At 35.4% G+C, this 12128-nt stretch overlaps 3 protein-coding genes across 4 annotated transcripts; 1 reads left to right on the forward strand and 2 right to left on the reverse strand.

Annotated features, from left to right (window-relative positions):
- Window positions 1-446: 446 nt before the first annotated feature.
- LOC132296078 (F-box/FBD/LRR-repeat protein At1g13570-like) lies at window positions 447-3387 on the reverse strand. The gene is made up of 4 exons (XM_059794320.1): window positions 3323-3387; window positions 1107-2070; window positions 847-1002; window positions 447-755 (listed from the first exon to the last, which is right to left on the reverse strand). The coding sequence occupies exons 1-4, from the start codon at window positions 3385-3387 to the stop codon at window positions 447-449; spliced, it is 1494 nt and encodes a 497-aa protein (XP_059650303.1).
- A 3453-nt stretch (window positions 3388-6840) lies between these two features.
- Window positions 6841-8146, reverse strand: LOC132296079 (uncharacterized). Its single transcript, XM_059794321.1, has 3 exons — window positions 8001-8146; window positions 7283-7766; window positions 6841-6936 (listed from the first exon to the last, which is right to left on the reverse strand). Exons 1-3 carry the CDS (start codon window positions 8144-8146, stop codon window positions 6841-6843), a joined length of 726 nt encoding a protein of 241 aa, XP_059650304.1.
- A 601-nt stretch (window positions 8147-8747) lies between these two features.
- Window positions 8748-9849, forward strand: LOC132286601 (uncharacterized). Of its 2 annotated transcripts, none has more exons than XR_009472820.1 (2): window positions 8748-8850; window positions 8946-9849. XR_009472820.1 is itself a non-coding variant. In XM_059788964.1 (2 exons), exons 1-2 carry the CDS (start codon window positions 8805-8807, stop codon window positions 9359-9361), a joined length of 372 nt encoding a protein of 123 aa, XP_059644947.1. In that variant the 5' UTR covers window positions 8748-8804; the 3' UTR covers window positions 9362-9524. The 2 variants fall into 2 exon arrangements, 1 of the variants encoding a protein (XP_059644947.1); XM_059788964.1 differs by having other exon boundaries at window positions 9036-9524.
- Window positions 9850-12128: the final 2279 nt, after the last annotated feature.

Raw genomic sequence — 12128 nt, forward strand, 5'->3', positions numbered from 1 at the left:
TTTTAGTCTCACCATTTGCACTACAAGTCACACAATCATTTTCAATAGATATCGCTCTTGTGCTCTAAGCATGTTCCCGTTCTTACCCTCCGAGTGCGCTATCGCTAAAATTTTCAAAGCTCATGACTTAATTATGTTGCTCTTACGCTCCCGTTCTCGGAGTCGCTCTCGCTCTTGCTCCCGCTCCCGCTTTATGTGACATAGTTTACACTTCTTGTAAGACCTCCCAAAAAAGGCAAAATTCTACAGAAAGATGGAAAAATAAGTAATGAGGAGAAAACACCAAGTCAGCCTAGTCTTGAATCAAAAACAAAATAAGATTTCCAATTAACAAAACAAAGACAAAGAAGACCGGGGTCTGCTAAGTTGTTGAAATAAAGCTGTGTATCAGCTTGTTTGCTTGTTGAAAATAAAGATTATAGCTGGACTGACTCACATGGGGCTACTCAAATATTACTTCTGCTTTCTCGGTACTCAAATATTACTTCTGCTTTCTCGGAGGCTCGCGAAAACCGCACCACCTTTTTTAAGACTCTAAACCCTTCATTTGAACTGACCCCTGAAAGCTGAATGAAAATTCTCTCAAGAATTAGGCAACGGGCAAGTAAAAACTCGATGAAGAAAAGTTCAGTCCTCGAGCACCCGTAAAGAACAAGTTCCGCAGTTTGAAGTGTGTTCAATTTCAGGTACATCCACTTGGATTCTTTCAAAAAATTGAAAACCGGTTGCATGACTGTACCTTTGCTTTCAAAGGCCTATAGAAGACAAAATCAAATGTAAAATCAGTTTTTATAAAAATGTGTTTTTGGTATTGAACAGATTGGCTATCTTAGTCTACGTTCTCACCTGAAGATAAAGGTCCTGCAAGTTAGTGGAGCTTTTAAGCAAGCAAAGAATGCATGAAATCTGATCCAAATCATTGAAATTTATCTTAAACAATTGAATAAATCTCAAATTTTTAATTGCCGGAAGCCTCTTTGAGACAGTACCTGCAGCTAAAACCTTTGCAGCAAAAAAGCCAGAAAATAAGAACCACGAAATATGTTCCAATACAATTGAACCAAAAAAAAATAAATAAATAAAGTACTAAATTTACAACATCATACCTTGAGAACAAAGTTGTCCAGCAAAAGCCTCTCAATTCTAGGCAAACTAGCAACAAGCTCAATCAAATTGGTGGTTTTAGCCCATTGCGAATTATCAATTTCAAATAATGGTGCAATAACGACAATAGCAAGATTTGGGCTGTTTTTGAAAGATATCGATTTAAATCCACAAATGCTCCCAAGTTGCAGTACTTTTAGTGATGGAGCTTGGATATTAAAATGTTCGATACCAATGCAGCTTAAAATAAACAGATTCTCGAGTAAAGGGGCACTTGAGAACAGAGTCTCGAGCATGTTAGCTGTAAATATGATATTCTCAAAACTGAGGCTAATAAGATTACCAAAGCATTTAAATGCATGTGGTGGCTTGATTATGCAATTGCAGAGTTTCAGACGAGTCAATTGCGGACAAGAGAATATACATGATGGCAATTTATAGGGATAAGGACTTGCACTTTCAAAGGTGAGTTCCTTGATACCATTACTCGACAGAATTAGCATCCAATGATCAATATCGTGGTTGTGATCAATTTGTATGGGTGGTGGAATATAGAGAGAAAATTTCAGAATGGGACCAGTGTGAAGTAAGAAAATCTTGTTGATCACATTCACAAAGTTCTGTAGAATTTTGAATGGTTTGTTTTCTGTGGTCTCTATGTTGAAAATCTTCTTAATCACATTCACAAAGTTCTGTAGAATGAATGGTTTGTCTTCTGTGGTCTCTATGTTGAAGTTGAACTGATGATCAAACATGAGTTGTGGATGTGTAGCCCAAATTTGCCTCCATTTTCTTGATAGCACACTTGTTCTTGCTACATCTCGAATGGGCATGCGCGCTAGGATACGATCTATTATGTCTCTCGGTAGATCACTGATAACATCTTTTTTTTCCGACGGTAAATCAATGATAAAATCCTCTGCAACATTCATAGCCAACCTTTCATAACTGCATTGCATGGTTGTTCTGATTCAAACGAAAGAGAACTTAGCTCGAAGCAAATGAAACTTCAATGAACAAAAATAAATTAGTCTACTTAATCTAGCCATTGATTTCCTTTATACACATTTTTTTCAACTTTCTTCTTCCATTTTTTCCTACTCTCACAAAATTTCATAATTTAGAAGATCAGCTCACTCTTCTTGGACACCATGGCCCTCGTAGCAAGTGTGCTTTTCCATCGGTAGTGGTGGAGCTTGAGGGGCTAAGGACCAAAATATTTCAAAATTTACTTTATACTTCCCAAAAAATGTTATCTTGAAGATTAATCTACACATGTGACCCCCAAAATTTATAGAAAAAGATTATGAGTTTCGAAATAAAAATTTGTCCTTTCTAAACTCATATGAAATTTTAATTTTGACAATTTTAGCCTATTTTTGAAAGCTCAAATTTTGTTGGATAAAAATATAAGTTACTATTATCAAAATTGTTAGTGCAAATATTTTATGCTTTGTATGGTGTGCATGAATGGAATTCCCATTCCAATCATTTGTTTGTTTGGGTGTAATTAAAGTGGGAATAGTCATTTCATTGAAAAGAAAATACATTCTTGTGAATGAAAATTCATTTCACAACTAAACTTATTAAATGACCATTAAGTAAATATTTTTACAAAATCAAGTTCCCAAAAAACTCTTATGGTCCAAGCATCGCCGCTGCCGCCTTTTACCACCACCACCTTCCACAAAAACTGCCGCCTTCACCGCCTTTCACCACCGCCACCTCCATTGCTTTCCACTACTGTTATTGTCACTGTCACCATTGTTGTCGCCTTCAACCATCACACTATCGCTGCCTCCACTACCTTCCACCATCACCATCACCACCACCGTCGCCACCACCACCATTAACTTCCGCCACTGCTACTGCATTCCACCACTACCACCTTCAACTACTGCTACCTCCATTGCCTTCCACCATCGTCATTGCCACAATTATCGTCACCATTGTCACTGCCGTCACTGCAACTGCCACGTTCCACCACCACCACCACCTACACCACTGTCGCGACCTTCCACCACCATCACACCACCACCGCCTTCACTGCCACTGACACCTCCACAACCATTGCCACCTTTACCGTCACCAACGTCACCACCACTACCTTCAACCACCATCACCTTCCACCACCGCCACTTCACTACCTTCCACCACCACCACCACCACTGTCACATCCATTGCCTTCCACCACCACCACCACTTATACCACTATTGCCTTCTACCACCACCACCACTATCGTTACCCCTATCATTACCGCCATCCACCGTCGCCGCCGCCATTTGTTTATAAAAAGATGTTATTTTGTTAGTTTAATTTATTTGTCACTAAAAAGGGTATTTTGGAGAATTCAATTTAAAATTCATTCCATAGCTAAATTTTAAATTAGTCCAACCAAACACTAGAATGGTTATTATCATTCAATTCCTATACGTTTCATATTTGCAACCTAACAATAGAATAAGAATGACAATTTCATTTCATTTCATTCCATTCCCATTCTCTTTTCATTCATACTTACATTCTATTCTTGCATACCACACTCAACATTAGTTACTCGTAATTTTTTATTATTATTAAGATTTTACCTTCTAACACCATTATCGCTTTCCACCTCTACCACCATCGTTAACGCCATCCACCGCCGCCGCCGCCATTTGTTTATAAAAAGATGTTATTTTGTTAGTTTAATTTATTTGTCACTAAAAAGGGTATTTTGGAGAATTCAATTTGAAATTCATTCCATATCTAAATTTTAAATTAGTCCAACCAAACACTAGAATGATTATTATCATTCAATTCCTATACGTTTCATATTTGCAACCTAACAATAGAATAAGAATGACAATTTCATTTCATTCCATTCCCATTCTCTTTTCATTCATACTTACATTCTATTCTTGCATACCACACTCAACATTAGTTACTCGTAATTTTTTATTATTATTATGATTTTTTTTGAAGGCAAGAAACACACCGACACTCACTTTTTGCAACCATACCATCGACCTTCAACTTTAGAAGGAAATGGGGAGGAGGAGGTACCATTGCCTTGACCTTCAGCTTTGCAATATATCTTAGTTATAATGTTACATTTTTTCTCTTCTTCTTAGTAATAATGACATATCTTTCTTAAAGTAGAATCAAAGTAATCAAATTATATAATTTTTCAAAGTTTGAATTTTTGAAAAATTAAAATATTTGTTGAATAAAATTTAATTCTTAAACAATATTTTCTTTTACTTATTATTATTATTGTTGTTTTTTACTTTAACTTATTGCTTCCTCTTCTTTATCTTTTTTTGTTTTTCCCCCTTTTCAAATCAGTTTTCATCCTTACTTATTTAGGTTGCTTTTTCTCATTTTTTAGAATTTATTTTCCTCCATATATAATTTGGCCCTCAAATTAAAATTCCTGGCTCCTTGGTCCATAGAGGCCATTTTCGATACTTCCAAAAAAAAATAATTAACACAGACGGGAATTGTCCAACTTTTCTTTTTCTATCTTAAATAAAAATAGAGAAAAAAAAAAAAAATGACACTAATATATATATATATATATATATATGACATGCAACTAATAATTTTACATAGGAAAATAATATCAGTTGCATATATAAACTATTACATCTATGATCGTCGATCGATCAGCTTCATCATATTAATACTGTGCCTTTGTCACTTGTCAGTATAGAAATATTTGTTATGAAGTATATATAAGTATAAACTAACATGCTTAAGGCAACGAAAAGAATAATTCAGAGACAACAAAATTTGACATAAATAACAAATATTTTGTTTAAAGTTCAACTGGAAAGTACCTTCAACTTTTCCTTCAGCACTTGAAACTTTTAATTCTGAAAGAGCTTGCCTTTATATCCAGAGATAAATGGATTATTTTTCTCAAAAAACTAGAGAAGGGGAAAAAAATAATAATAAACAAATAAATGTTCAATTGTCTCTCAAGTTTCTATTTGAATTGTGTTTGTATTTTAGTAAAACTCTAATATGTTTTGTTATTGTTCTGGAAAACTTTAATCGTATAAGGAAGCTTTAATTTGGCAGTAACTAATCCTCCGGCTACAACTCGGGTGGATTGGGCGAGTTTGAGGAATAATTTGATTCCAACCTACCATATGAAATGTTAAATCTAAGCCTAAACCTAACCCTAACACTAACCCTATCCTCAATCTTAACTACTCAACCCAAGCCCAACCCATCATTCTACTTTTAAATTCAGGCTTGCAACTCGAACTTAGATTCCACGTAAAAATTTCGGGTTAATTCGAGTTACTCATATGACTAATCCTTACACCGAAAATTTAATATGATCTTAAATTAATTTTAGATTAAATAACTCTTAAATAAGAAAAAGTTTAAAGACTTATTTTTAACAAATTATAAACAATTTTTTAGAAAATTAATTCTCCTCAATGTTAAAATACAATAACTTAAGAAAAAAAGTAATCCTAGTTTAAATATTATACATAATGTATTTAAAAGTAAAAATATATATGAAAATAATATTAAAATTCGGGTTCGGATTGGTTCGGGTTGCTAGCACTTCAATCCAATCTCAACCCTAATTAAATTCGGATTGATATTTTTTAATTCAAACCCAACCTTAATTGTAAAAATTAATTGCCCAAACATGTGAAAAATCGGATTGAGTTCGAGTTAGGTTCAGATTACTCAACCCAAGTTGCACCCCTAACTAATCCTGGACTGAATTTCATACTAAATAATGTCATGATTTACAAGAAGTTAAAAGTACTAGATTGACCTTACTTTAAAAATTTTGAGAGAGATATATATTTTTTTAAGAACTGATAAAAGTTAAATTAGTACCTAAATGTAAAGAGTTAAAATCTAACACTTCAAGATTCACAAAGACACCTTTCCCTTGTTAGAAGACACCTTTCCCTTGTTAGAAATCAGTTCTAATCTATTGGATTGGCTAAAAATGTTCTCGAGTTTGAAAATGTTTCCACACGCTCGTCAATAAATTTTTTTTATTTTTTATTTTTTTACAAATTGATCAAGAAAAATAGTTGTAAGTAAAAAAATTAAAAAATTCCTTAGCAAAATGAAAAAGTCCTGTAGTTATAATGAAACACGGATAGAAAAATGTCAGATTCCCTCCTGGATTCCAATCCATAGTGAAGGAAAAGGCCTAATCATGAATTAAAATAAAAAAAATAAAAATAAAAAACAAGATTCTCAATTTAACATGAACCATTAGACCTGTCTGAGACTTTATTAATCAAACTTCCTTTCCATTTCATCACACCTTTCTATCCCTCTTTTACCAAAATGGACCATTAATTAGACTCATAACAGTCACCTAGCCATACTAACATGCACCACACAAAGTCAACCTTCAAAAGTGCAGACACTAGAGAAACGAAACCTTTCCCCAAAAAAAGGACCAAAGAGCGGCGCCGTTTCTAGCATTACTGGTCTGCAGGAGTCCCGGGCTTACTAGCCCCCAGTAACATTGCAAGCAAATTATTTTCATTATTTTCACTGGAATTGCTTGCTTGGATCCAAGTATATCAATTCTGCTCTTGTCGATCCTCAAGGGAAGGACAACAATTGTTCTGAAACCTGAAATCCTTCATTGGGATCATCTTCTTTATTCCGCTTAATGATCAACTTTTCCAGCGAGGGCGAACATGCAAGTATGAGCTTTATGAACAGCTGTTCAGTCCTTGATCCCTTGCTATGACATATCCTTAATACTGAAGTTCATTCAGGGTCAGGTCCGTGGAGTCTGATGCTTCCAGATAGTTCAAAGCTGGTTGGAGTGCATCGTCAGTGGTTGCAACATCCTATACAAAGACCATGAATCAAAGACCAGTTTACATTTGAAAATTTAAATATTTAAAACAATATATGTATGTATGTCTTGATTTACCTTTCTTACAGATACAATAAGTGTCTTCAAATTAGGAGAGCTTCTAAGCAAGCAAAGAGCGCATGATATCTGATCCGCGTCATTAAATTCTAAATATGCAAATGAAGATGCTTCAAATTAATGGTTAGCTGTAGTTGGAAGCCTCTTCGGAACTGTACCTGCAGCCAAAAACTTAGAAGAAAACAACCAAATATATTCATGAAAAATATATAATCATGTTTTCAAATGACTCAACCAAATAACAGAAGACAATGTATCACCTTAAGGGCAATGCCGTCAAATTTAACATTCAGAACTCTAGACAGATCAACCAAAAAGTTAATCAAACTGATGCTTTTATCCTGCCCCATACTTTTAACTTCTTTGCCCATTATAATTCTCACATCTTCAAGGTTTGATATGTTTCTAAAACATATCAATTCAACTCCATAGCTGCCTGAGACATGCAGAGCTTTGAGTTTCGGAACATCGACCTTAAAATGGTGAATACCATTGCATTTTGCAAACATCAAACACTCGAGCAACAGGGCAATAAAAACAAGAGTTTCAAGCAAATTCTCTGTAAATGAGATTTTCTTCAGATAGAGACTAAAGAGATTACGAAAGCCTCCAGAAAGATGTTGCGGCTTGAAGACACAGTTACAGAGCGTCAAACGTCTCAGTTCTTCACAATAGGAAATATAAGAAGGAAGTTGATATGTAATACCATCTTCAATATCAATTGTGAGTTCCTTTATACCATTCCTTCACAAGAATAGCAACCATTGATCAATTGCTCCGGTACGAACAAAATGCGACATTGGAACATAGAGACTGAATATCAGAATGGGGCCGATGTGATTAGTGAGTAGTTTATTGATTAATCTCTCGAATCTATAGGTACGGAAGAAGATTAAACGGTTCGTCCTCTTTATTTCACAGGTCTTCCTAAAGAACTCCTTATCAAGCACAAGTTTTGGATGAGAAGCCCAAATGTACCTCCACTTTCTGGACAATATGCTAGTTCTTGCTGCAGCTCGCATTGGCATGGACCCTAGGATAGAGTCTACTACGTTTATTCGCAGGCCACTGATTATATCATTTGTTCCATTATGTACTTCTTTCCTTCTACTACTGTAAGTCATTGACGTTCTGGTTATTCAACAAACAAAGAACAAATAGTACTTGATTAAAGAGTTGGCATTGACAAATCAACTAGAGAAATAAACAATCAAATTAAATAGTGTAACTGATCTTAGTCTTCTAAGTCTTTTTTTTTTTTGGTGGAAGATAAGGATAATTTTATAAACAAAATATGAAAAATTACATACAGAAGTTATAAGAGAGGCTGGTCCACAAACCGTGGACAGCCCACTCGCAAGAACCTTTTACAACCCAAAATAGTAAGCCCAGTATTTAGATCTAGTATGGCATTGACAAATCAACAAGAGAAATAAACAATCAAATTAAATAGTGTAACTGATCTTAGTTTTTTTTTTTTTTTTTTTTTTTTTTTTTTTTTTTTTTTTTTGTGGAAGATAAGGATAATTTTATAAAGAAAATATGAAAAATTACATACAGAAGTTATAAGAGAGGCTGGTCCACAAACCGTGGACAGCCCACTCGCAAGAACCTTTTACAACCCAAAATAGTAAGCCCAGTATTTAGATCCAGTATAACACAAAGACAATGATAGTCTAAGACGATGAAGACTATGTTTGTCTAAGGAATACCCACAAACGGTGTAAAGCAAAAGGGTGCGAACCCTAATCCGAGCGATCAGGAGGCTTCGGAGGAGGTTTGATGAACGCCGGCAAATTCCACTCAAGCTTAAGCCTTCTTGCACATGGTGAGTCTTTTACCAAAGTAGTTAACAGCTTTTGCCTAACAAGATCAGTAATTTGTTTGAAGATTGTGAGCTGATTGTGCTTCTGATTTTTGAAGATTCGGTCATTGCGCTCTTGCCAGATCTTGTTAATTGTAGTGGATAACACAAGCTTGTTGACTGAATTCTTCAAATTTTTACTTGACCAGCAAATCGACAGTTGATCAACCAAATCACTCCACCGAGAAGGGGAAAAGTAGAAATTGCACTTGTTTTGGAGAGCGATCCATATTGGGCTAGTAAAAGAGCAGGCAAAGAACAAGTGATCATGGGTTTCATCAACAAGATTGCAAAGATGACAGACTCTGGATCCCATGAAGTGTCTCATACTTGCTCTATCAAGGGTGGAAAGTCTTCTTTGTACTGCAAGCCACAAGGTAAATTTGCATCTTGGGATGGAGAGGTTGTTCCAAACCAGGTGTTGACAATGTTTTGGATGGCTGTGCGCCCCGAGCCATGCAATTGTGTGACCTAGTGAGTAATCCCCTGTTGGTGATGGGATCCAGGTGAAAGAATCGACATTAGAGCTTGGAAGGGGAAGGTTACTAATCTCTAGAAAGCGCTGGGTGAGGAAGTTTGGGAAGATCCATTCCCCATTGTGAATCATAGAAGCCAGTGTCTGATTTGGGTGAATTGGTGAGTTACTAATTTCTTCCTTAGTATAGAACATCGAGAATGGTCCCCTTAGAGACCAATTATCTTCCCAGAAAAAAATATTCGAACCATTTCCAACCTTAGCTAGGATCATAGATCTAGCAACACCCCTTAATTGCAGAATTTTCTTCCAATTGCTAAAGCATGATTAAGGAGTATTGATTGTCCAGAAACATCTGTCCCTAATGAGCTGCGCTTTAACCCACTGAGCCCATAGTTTATCCCTGCAATTAGAAATAAGAGTCCAAATGTGTCTAAGAGCTACTGCTGTGTTAGCAGTTTCAAGATTTCTGAAACCCAAACCTCCAAATTCTTTAGGCTGACAGCATGCAATCCAGTTCACCTTAGCTCCAGACTGCTTGAATTTAGTACCAGACCACAGGAAATTCCTCATAAGATTGGTTACCTCAGCTATAACTGATTTAGGCAAAATAAATAGGATGGACCAGTAGTTAATCATACTGTAAAGGACTAATTGGATCAGTTGGATTTTGCCTGCATAGGAAAGAAACTTGGATGACCAGTGATTAATCCTTTTAGTGATCCTCTCCACTAGCCCTCGACAGTCATCTGCTTTGAGTCTAGTGCAGAGAAGAGGAACACCCAAGTATTTAATAGGTAGTGAGCCACAATTAAATCCCAGTAGATTTTTGATGCTGTTAGTTAGAGCCAAGTGCACTCCAGAGACAAAGAAAGAACTTTTTGAATTGTTGATTTTCATTCCCGAGAGAGTAGAGAAATGGTCTAGGGCATGCTTAAGTGTGGATATAGAGGCAAGGTCTCCATGACTGAAGAGAAGTAGGTCATCAGTAAAAATAAGGTGGGAAATAGCCAAATTTTTACATCTTGAGTGGAATTTGAAGTATGTGGAATCAGAAATAAACTTCTTTGTAATGGCAGAGAAGACTTCCATTGCTATTACAAACAGGAGGGGTGATAGGGGATCACCTTGCCTTAAACCTTTTACCCCTCTAAAGTGACCATGGAATTCACCATTGATGGAGACAGTGAATAATTGGTGAAGTAATACAAGCCTTGATCCAGCCAATAAATGGAAGAGGGAGCCCAAAAAGATCAAGAGTATCCAGCAGAAAATTCCAACCCACTGAGTCGAAAGCTTTCATGAGGTCCACCTTCATAGCACACCTATGTGGTGAAAGACGTCTATGATAACCCTAAAGAAGCTCCTGAGCCAGTAGAACACTATCACCAATGTGCCTACCCTTAATAAATGCATTTTGGCTTGGATCAATGATGGATGATAGGATTAGCTTGAGTTTATTGGCCAAGAGCTTGGTGATACATTTATATATAGTTTATTGGCCAAGAGCTTGGACGAAAATCATTAAGGGAAGAAGGATTTTGAGACTTTGGTACTAGAGCAATGTAAGAATTTTTAACCTCCTTTAGCAGTTTGCCAGAGACAAAGAAGTCCTTAATGGCTTTGGTCACATCAAAGCCTATCACAAACTTAAGGACCTATACCAACTTTATATATTACTCCATAGTAATTATCTCCTTGATTGGTCACCAATTTGCATAGACATGAAATTTGTTGAATAAATACATGCATGCATTGTAATGGTGTTTTGCGATTTATTGATCTATGTATTGCACTGTTGTAAGCTTTAGAGAGAGTGAATTTGGGTAAAAATGTTAACTAGAGTCTAGATTGAGGGTATTTTATATTTATAATGTTTTGTGAGACTCTGATTGCCAGAACGTATAGGTAACATGCAACATGTATGGTTGAGGAGTTAATATGCTCCACACAAAAAATAAAAAAAATAAAAAAATAGTTCAGGGTCATCTTGTAATCTTTCCATAGTTTAAGGATATATATTTTTTTTTCATATGGATATTGTGAAGCATAAAAAAATACTGAACGAGGAATTTGCAAATTTCTTTCTCATAAATAAAAATTAAAAAAAAAAAACTGCAGTAACAAAATTTGCTACAACTTGAAACTTCTCTAACAAAGCAAAGCCCTTTAATCTGCTATCAGTCAATCTCGTGCAATAAATATTGAACAATCTCAAAGCATACTGTTCAGTTGATTTTAGTATAATTTTAGAACAAAAACAAAACCCCAAAATAGCAAAGAAAACATTCAGAGATGAGAGAGAAAGAGAGAAATTATATAGAGATTTAGAATATTTAGATTGAGGGTATTACTGTTGGATTTAAATAAATAATCTACAGGTGGAAATCAAGAATATTACAATTAATTAAATAGAGAATTTAGGTTCGTACCTGATTAATGGTTAAATCGCAATACCTTTAGAATATCCATATAATCCTTTGTGAATTCCTGCAAAACAATAGAGCGTTTTACCACCTTCTGAGAGTTGTTGATACGATAGGTCTGAATAAGGGTTTTAAAACTCTTATATATATAACAACAACATGGGGGGACCGCTTCTCTACAAATAAGCATACCTAAGTCTCCCTTCCTATCATGGAAACTTAGATATCAATGGTTAGAAATAAATCACACCAAATAAGTTAGAAAACCACAATCCAACGATATAAAACCATACTCCCAATTAGACCACCAAATTGGAAAGTACAACTCAATCCATCAAGTA

The sequence above is a fragment of the Cornus florida genome, unplaced genomic scaffold, assembly GCF_030987335.1.
Source record: "Cornus florida cultivar Cherokee Brave unplaced genomic scaffold, ASM3098733v1 CherokeeBrave_3.0.0_Hap2_Chr02, whole genome shotgun sequence".
NCBI lineage: Eukaryota > Viridiplantae > Streptophyta > Magnoliopsida > Cornales > Cornaceae > Cornus > Cornus florida.

Coding starts and splice junctions, on each gene's coding strand:
- LOC132296078 (XM_059794320.1), bottom strand. CDS start 3,387: ATGGCGGCGGCGACGGTGGATGGCGGTAATGATAGGGGTAACGATAGT. Junction 1,003..1,106: donor TGGACAACTTTGTTCTCAAG/GTATGATGTTGT, acceptor TTTGCTGCAAAG/GTTTTAGCTGCAGGTACTGT. Junction 756..846: donor TGCAGGACCTTTATCTTCAG/GTGAGAACGTAG, acceptor TGTCTTCTATAG/GCCTTTGAAAGCAAAGGTAC.
- LOC132286601 (XM_059788964.1), top strand. CDS start 8,805: ATGAACGCCGGCAAATTCCACTCAAGCTTAAGCCTTCTTGCACATG. Junction 8,851..9,035: donor CTTAAGCCTTCTTGCACATG/GTGAGTCTTTTA, acceptor TTACTTGACCAG/CAAATCGACAGTTGATCAAC.
- LOC132296079 (XM_059794321.1), bottom strand. CDS start 8,146: ATGACTTACAGTAGTAGAAGGAAAGAAGTACATAATGGAACAAATGAT. Junction 7,767..8,000: donor ATATTGTCCAGAAAGTGGAG/GTACATTTGGGC, acceptor ATTCTTGTGAAG/GAATGGTATAAAGGAACTCA. Junction 6,937..7,282: donor TTGACGGCATTGCCCTTAAG/GTGATACATTGT, acceptor GTCTTTGTATAG/GATGTTGCAACCACTGACGA.